Raw genomic sequence first — 8,213 nt, forward strand, 5'->3', positions numbered from 1 at the left:
CCTGCGCCGAGACCCAATAGGCCGGCCAAAACTGGCCTCCATTGACCCACGCTGCAGCACCGGGTGCTAGATGAGCTCGGTCCCGCGGCACCGTGTGCAAGATGAGATCGGTCTTGCTGCACCATGCACGAGACGAGCTCGGTCCTACTACACTGTGCGCGAGACGAGATTGGTCCTGCCGCACCGGGCGCGAGACGAGCGATGGACCGTAGCTGGGAGAAGGACAACCCTTCGATGAAAGTAGTGCCCGAACGACGAGGAGAGGAATCGAAGGCTGACATAGGCCGCCTACGAGAAAGAAGAAGCCGGAACAAGCCAACCACCGCTGCAACCAACCTGCCACCTCGCAAGCCGCTCACTGACAGGACGACGCCAAAGAAGACCAGCGCCACCGTGGAATGGCCCAGACCACCGCCATGAGCCACCGCCACACCATGGCAGCCCACATCCACACCAGGACCCCCGGGGGACAGCCCTGAGCCGCCAACCGGCGGCCATGGGCCAAATCCGAGCCGATCTGGCTGGCAACCGCCACCGCCAGTAGCAGCAGCTGGCGCACCGCCATGGTCCACGGCCATAGCCATGACCCCACCAGGTCGCAGCCCGCCCCCCGTGTCGCCTGACGCCCGCACACCCCCATTTGGACGGGTCCGCCGCCAAGCGCGCACCACCACCCCGGTCACCAGCCGCCAGCTGGCCAAACCAGCCGAGGCCTCACCGCTCCATAGACGACCACCATCGCGCCAAAACCACGACGCCGCCCGCAGCCCTCGTCACCCGCAACCCGCGTCGCCATGCGGCCAGATCTGGCGGGGCCGCGCTGCTCCAGCCCCTTCCGCCCATCACACTCCGCCCGTTGCGTAGCCAGCAAGCTGATGTCGTCACGCCACTCGGGTGCCCCGCCATGCCGCAGCACCCGCCGCCAGCGCTGCACCCCAGCCCGGACGCCCCGTCCCGCGTCAGGGCCGCACGCAAGAGGATGAAGTCTCCCCGCCACCGCCAGCGACAGCCGCGCTCCGTCCCCTGGTGGTGGTGAGGGAGCGAGGAGATGAGGAGGGGGAGCCCAGCGGCATCCGCTAGGGTTCCCTCCTTGCCGCCTGGGAGGGGGTGTCGTTCCCCGGCTGCATATATACTTGGCTTATGTAGGACCGTGAACCCGTGTTTTGACAGTCAAGGTATGTAAGCAAGTGTAACCCGTGTTTTGACAGTCGATGCGGATCATATACTGGCAAGGTGTACGTTTGCGAAAGAGGTCTGGTACTCACTCTGGGACACGCTTGGGATCCAAGTACATGGCCCGCAATCGACTGACACTACTTTGCAATGGTGGCTCAAAGAGAGGGGTAACTACCACAAAGCAGAAAAGAGAGGGTTTGACACGGTATTCACTGCGACAATATGGGCGCTATGGAAACAGAGAAATGCGAGGGTATTCGGCAGGATGGACCGGCAAAAGAGACCGAGGGAGGTGGCCATGATGATCTTAATGGAGATAGCAGAGTGGAAGCAAACTTTGGGTGGAGTTGGTGGTTTACAACGTTTTGTGAGAGAGTAGCTATAAGGCTTTGTTTGTAGGTGTGGGTGTAAAGGTTGTGTCGTCGACCGAATGTGCGCATCCCGTTAACACATCTTGTAAATATATTTTTTCTACCTTCTATAAAGATATGGTACGTCATTGGCATACTCTCGAAAGAAAATAGTCGAGGTATGTCTTGATAGTAGGTGACGTGTGATTTTCCTGTAGTGATCAAATGTTCGGGTTATTATTCTAATTTACCAGCAGAATTGTTGGTATTTTATCCCTCGTCTACCTCGAGAAAATTCTCTCCCTATGGCCAGCCAATGCACACGTGAAACTGAGCCAGCAACAAGGGTCAACTCAGCCGACGAACTACAGAAACTTCCGGCCAAAATGGCCCCTTTGTTCGTCCTGGACTCCTGGTCCAGGTTCGGCCAGGCCGTTCGCCTGGTCCGCCGCGAATGCTAGCGAGAAATATGAACATGGCCCAATCTTCTCATTAAAATCTAAATCTGCGACAAACTCTGTATGTCACCAGCCTGCATGAACAGTGTGACCCAGAAGTCCATCTCATCGTTGCTCGACGACGGCGATGCACTATCTACGCCGAAGGTGTCGCTGGTTTCCATCCCGGAACCGGAGCTGTGCACCGACATCGCCAGTGTCTCCGACCAGAAGCTGTCATCAATCTGGAACTCCTCCGACTCCGAGGAAGAGCTGCCCGTGTTCTCCAACGACGAGGCCATCGAGTAGTCAGCGGCGGACGACGTCGAGAGGGACTGCCCCGGCGACATGGAGAGGGACTGCCCCGGTGACGACGCCGCCGGCTCGGAGGTCGGTCCCTCTAGCGCGCTCGCAGTCGCAGCCACAGCAGGCTTCTTGGCTTTGCGCTTAGGCGCTGCCTGGCCGGACGGCTTGGACGAGGATTCGAATCGCTTCTTGAGGTGTGTGTGCCAGACGTTCTTGATCTCGTTGTCCGTCCTGCCAGGCAGCCTGGCCGCAATGGTGGACCATCTGTTGCCGAGCATGGCGTGGAGTTGGATGATGGCTTCTTCCTCGTCGCTGGTGAAGTTGCCGCGCTTGATGTCGGGGCGCAGGTAGTTAATCCACCGGAGGCGGCAGCTCTTGCCGCAGCGCAGCAGGCCGGCCTGCTTCGGCAGCGCCCGCCAGTTGCTGTGCCCGTGCTGCTCGATGTGAGCGACCAGGGTCATGTCCTCCTCCGCCGTCCACGGGCCCCTCTTGAGCCCCATCTTCTCGCAGCAAGGAGCCCTCACCATTGTTGTTGCTTACTCTGTCTCTGTGTGCTCCTCTGCACTCTTCTCTTTTCTTTGCGCAGGCCCGGATAAGACGCTCGCGCTGTGTGTGTGATGGGTCGGAGGCGAGGGAGGGAGTCGGATGCTCGGAGGAAGCAGATGATGGTTTGTGGATTGCGAGGGCGTCGGGCTATTTATGCTCGCCCGCGTCGACAGCAAAACGTGGTCAATTGGGGTTCATGGGCAGCTTCTGGGAAGGATCGAGCGGAATGGCCACACCGCTGGGTGACAAAACGAGGCGGAATAGCAACGTTCGCTCCCACTTGTCCTTTTTTCTGTTGTTTGGAATTGGATGGAGCCCATGTACGGTTTTGTTTCCTTGTTTATTGCTGGCTTTGCTTCTACTTTAGTTACTACTAATATATACTCGTGTGCCCATTTTAAAATCCACATGTTGGATGCGCATGTGTTTCTGGTGGCCTTATTCTCTCTGAAATGATTAGTGAACTGCTGCCTCGATTGTCTCAGGAGTGGGCGTACTTAGCTTAGCTGCAACAAAAACATCAATTGGATTATCAATCAGATTCAGGGGCCTGCAAGACAAGCACTACAGCAATCCTTGAGTAAACTGCAGTTTGCATCAAGCAAAATGGAATATTTACGGTGAAATTTTTTTATACGAATCTGATTAATTCTGGCCCCCTCTCAAGGTCACTACATATATGGAAGGTTAAGCTTCCTTTACGGATTAAAAATTTTATGTGATTTGTCCACAAGCAAGTAATACTCACAAAGGACAACTTACTTAAGAGGCGATGGGTAGGCAATTCGCGGTGTTGTTTTTGTGCTCAGGATGAGACAAAACAACATTTATTCCTTGAATGCTCACTTGCCAAGTTACTTTGGAGAACGATTCATATAGTTTTTAATATCAATCCTCCAGTAGATATTGCGTCTTTGTTTGGGACGTGGTTAGTTGGGGTTGAACAGATCACGGCAGCTCGTATTCGGATTGGAATATGTGCGTTATTATGGGCTATATGGAACTGCAGAAATGATATGATTTTTAACACACAACATAACTTAACTTTTTTACAGGTCATTTTTAGAGTTACAGCTTTGATCCGTACGTGGTCCTTACTCACTTGTATGGACTTCAGAAAGCCTTTGGTTACTGGGTGCAACTAATGGGAGATGGTGGCTCGGGTTATATTCAACCGGTTCGGATAGCGTTCGCATAACAGGATAGGAGTCTAGAGAGTTTATCATTATTATTACCGTATCGATTGCCTTTGTCCACTTGTAATTTTCCGGTTTATGTACTTTGTTTTGCTCCGTTTGCGAGCTGTAAGATTTTTACGATGATACGTTCTGGATTTTTAATAAGAGAGCCGCATGCATCATCATGATGCAGAGGCCGAAGGTATACCTCCATTTCCAAAAAAAGTTGTACTAGCAATTGTTCTAATAACAACTCCTATTTCAAAAATCTAAAAAATCATAGATGTATATCGTGTGACGGAATATATACCGACACATCTTGGTTAAGGAATATGAACATTTCTGAAAAATCATACTACCTTGTTTATACCGTACCCCTTGGAAATGTTGTGTGGTTGAGAGAGTACTCAATTGATCATTCTAAAGGTTTTCCTACTCCGTCCCTCCATCAAAACTCTAGAAGCTAGAGCGGCGATGTTGATCTACCTTCTCCTCGACGAGATCATGAGCCTTCCTTCCCTCCCTCCACCGCTTCGACGCAGGGAGGGGCAGAGACCCTGTTGTTAAAACCATTGATGATAGGGTAAGGTTTTTAGTTTAGGTTTCATCCCTAGTCGTCGGTGGTAAGGCGATTCCCGCTTCGTCCTCTTCTATGATGCTTCTTGGCATCATTGGGTGACGTGCGGAGGATGGTGTGTCCATAAATTTTCTTCATCGAGTCGGTGGTTTTCTTCTACTTGTTTATATCGATGGCAATGTCCTGTGGGGCAGATGGCGCGACTGAGCATCTTGGTCCTCTGACTCTAGTTTTGATCGACAAAGGTTGGTCAGCTTCGACGTCGTTGGGAAGCATGTGAGAGATGTACTCCCCAAAATAGCCTCATCGGACCTGGGGCATTTATAGGCCCTCTCTGATGTTTTCTTTTTTGGGGCTACGATCTGGTACGCAGATCATGGTCACCGACAACTTCTGATTTGTGTCTTTGACTTCCTAGCCACCGTTTCTACAAGTTACTAGATTTCAACAAGTTTGCTCTGTTCCAACGAAGACTCAAACGCGGCAGCAGTTTTGGTCACGGCCGTGTGTTGTGTTCTTGGGCACACCAAACGATTTGGATTTGGGTTTATTTTCCCATTTCTGTAAGGATGTTTTTGTAATGGTTTAGGCTACTCAATATATGGCCTTTGGCATTTTCATAAAAAATATTTGTGACCCAAACAAGCAGAATATGTATTCAGTTTTCTTTTCAAGAACACATTTATCAAGATTTTTCAAACATGTTTTTTTAGAAAAAGAGAAGGATCCCCGGCTTCTACATTTGGACGATGCATGCTGCCACTTTATTAATTATTCATACAAGACCTTATAAAGTTATACAACAGTAAGACTAAAGCCACCGTCTAGGCAACATCTGTCGTTACTCCTATCCAGTTGATGAAGGGATGCTGATAGTCTAGGCCTAATACCAAACAGACCTCGCAACCAAACTTAACATCTAAGACCTGAGGTCCCAACCAGGACGCCTGCCGGGTATGGGACACCCACCAGTCCGGCGCACTCCTCAACCAGGACGCCTTCCGGGTATGAGGTCGCCACAACCACCTGTCACCAATCCATCTTCAGAGATGTACTGTTGCATCTACCTTCCCGGTCTAGCTTCTGTCGACGCCACCACGACGCCAGACAGTGTCACCCTCCTGCGCGAGTCGATCATCGCACATCACACGCCTAATCTCCAGAGCGCCATGCCATCGAGATCTGTCACCATCAATGTGCATGATGAAGCACCACTCCACCAAAGACGTCGTCCACTAGTACCTCGAGCCCGCGTACACCTCCAAGAAAGATGCCTCCAAGGAGGAAACGACACAAATGCGTCGCCATCTTCTGATCCGTCGATCTAGGGTTTCCCCCGGAGGTAGCAGATCGTACTCTAGAACTTCTCCACGGCGATGCCTTTCAAGAAGGGAACGACCACCGCCACTTGCACACGCCAGAGCGTCGCCACTTGCACACGCCAGAGCGTCGCCGCGCACCACCACCTGCCGAGGCCCGCCGCCGCGAGCCCAGCGCCCACCACCACCTGCCGAGGCCCGCCACCGCGCGCCCCACGCCCCGCCACCGCTCGCCAAGTTCTGACACCTCGTGCCCGACCGCGAGCGCCGCATGACGCCGCCGCCTGCCGCCTAGATCTGTCGCCCGCGGAGGAAGGGGAGTCGGGAGAGGAAGTCCCCCCGCCGCTGTCGTCTGCCACGCGGGTTTCACCCGACGGCCTCAACCGGCGGCGGCGCGAGGAGGGGAGGAAGAGAGGGCGGCGGCGGCGGCGCCTAGGGTTGGAGAAGCCCCCAAGTCGCCTAGGGCAGGGGGGCTTCTCCAACCTGTAAACACTCAAAACTGTATACATCTTCTGGGCAGACACACTTTACAGCTTTTTGAATGCTTAGCACATAACGGTGTCAACATGATGAAGACTTAAGAAAATACTAGTACAAATGCCCGTGCGTTGCACTGGGTGATTTTTATCGAAAAACCTGCTCTGCGTACCACTACAGGCCAAATTTTTATATTCAATTTCAACAAACGTCAGAAATAACGTTACCCTCATTCTTTATAAGGTGAATATGCCTTTGTGTTGCCACTGGTTGAATTATCGCTTTTCGGACCATGAAGTGTGGATGTGAAGAAGTCACCCTAATGTCCTTGGTCGGCCCTATCTAGCTCCGCACTGCCATCGGATGGAAGAGTAGTGGCACATGGAATAGCCTTTGAGCATGAGAAACATACATTGTGATTGTTACATGCTCTTCGAGAGTTTAATAATTCATGTAACTAAATTACAGTAAATTCAAATTAAGATCTGTATGTTCATAGAAAATTTTAGTATTTACTTTTATTTTGAGAAATGTAACTAAATTTATAGTAGTAACAAAAACAGTCAAAAAATCTACAAATGTATTATCAGACCTTTAAAGAAAAAAATCTTGAAGTGGTAGTAGATAAGCATAGTTGGTCACTAATTTATTTTTTCTTGGTGGACTAAAATAAACATAAATCCTTAACATAAGTGGCGAGCATCATTTGAGGAGGCAGAGATAGCAGCATGACTCGCAATCCTTTCCTTCCACCCCCATACAGACTTCGAATTTCAAACACAGAACCATGCAACAATGCATTTGTGTTATATTTCATAATATTTACATTCATCAATCCAATAATATATATGCAGAATTGTTCTTCTCTCAGAATTCTCAATACTTAAAACATTTGGAAGGAAAAATTAGTAGATGTGACATATGACAAAATTTAAAGGGTTCTTGTGCCCATACTACTATATATAGTCAAGATTCATGTGTAGACACTCAGATATACAAACGGACCCACTCTGACAGCGTGTTTCCATGTTTATCAACATACAAAAAATGTAGGGAACACACACAGATACCACATAATGCCATGGCTATGCTCTAAATCTGTTTGGCAATATACAGAAAAACACAAAGAATAAAATAAAGTAGTACATATAATCATCTTCTGGGGCCTCGTATAAGCACCAAACACACCATTATATCTTTTTCTAGCAAGTCCATAGCTTGATGCCAGCAAGCACAATCTCGTGACAAGCTCTGCGCAAACAAGAAGACACCCATTTGAAAACTCAACATGAGTCAAATTATAAAGCCGAAGATACTATAGTATCATTCTCATAATGTCACAGGGAACGTACCAGCTGGAGAGGAGTCTGCTTGCCAATTCTCATAATGTCACACCGCACAACTTCTTCCCGATGGCCAAGGTCAAACTTCAGCATCGTGTGCCACAATCTCTAATTTCAGATTACAAGTTAAGTAGTAGTTAAGTTTGAGAAAACACAGATTTATAGAGCCTGCTCTTTGATTCAAAGGGACTTCATATGGGAGAAATGATGTAGATTGATCATGCATGAAGCAAACATGATTGTATAAAATGGCAGAATGTCATAGATTAGCCTGCCTCTGCACGTCCAGATGGTTTGGCAGTGCTGAAGTATTCATCAACCGCATACTCTTTCTCATGTAAGACAAGGTATACAAGAACCAACGTTAACTGTATACATCTTCTGGGCAGACACACTTTACAGCTTTTTGAATGCTTAGCACATAACGGTGTTGACATGATGAAGACTTAAGAAAATAAGTATGCCCAGATCGATAAGCTTTAAGAAAATTTGAAGACCATTTCC

At 49.6% G+C, this 8,213-nt stretch overlaps 1 protein-coding gene and 1 long non-coding RNA gene across 2 annotated transcripts; both read right to left on the reverse strand.

The window, feature by feature from the left end:
• Positions 1-1,736: 1,736 nt before the first annotated feature.
• Positions 1,737-2,925, reverse strand: LOC119317168 (transcription factor MYB30-like). Its single transcript, XM_037591578.1, has one exon. The coding sequence runs from the start codon at positions 2,794-2,796 to the stop codon at positions 2,026-2,028; it is 771 nt and encodes a 256-aa protein (XP_037447475.1). The 5' UTR covers positions 2,797-2,925; the 3' UTR covers positions 1,737-2,025.
• A 4,644-nt stretch (positions 2,926-7,569) lies between these two features.
• Positions 7,570-7,867, reverse strand: LOC119315263. The gene is made up of 2 exons (XR_005152659.1): positions 7,719-7,867; positions 7,570-7,617 (listed from the first exon to the last, which is right to left on the reverse strand). It is a non-coding gene; the product is annotated as an uncharacterized LOC119315263 (long non-coding RNA).
• Between the last annotated feature and the right edge of the window lie 346 nt (positions 7,868-8,213).

Source organism: Triticum dicoccoides, chromosome 6A (assembly GCF_002162155.2).
Source record: "Triticum dicoccoides isolate Atlit2015 ecotype Zavitan chromosome 6A, WEW_v2.0, whole genome shotgun sequence".
Taxonomy (NCBI): Eukaryota; Viridiplantae; Streptophyta; class Magnoliopsida; order Poales; family Poaceae; genus Triticum; species Triticum dicoccoides.

Coding starts and splice junctions, on each gene's coding strand:
- LOC119317168 (XM_037591578.1), bottom strand. CDS start 2,796: ATGGTGAGGGCTCCTTGCTGCGAGAAGATGGGGCTCAAGAGGGGCCCG.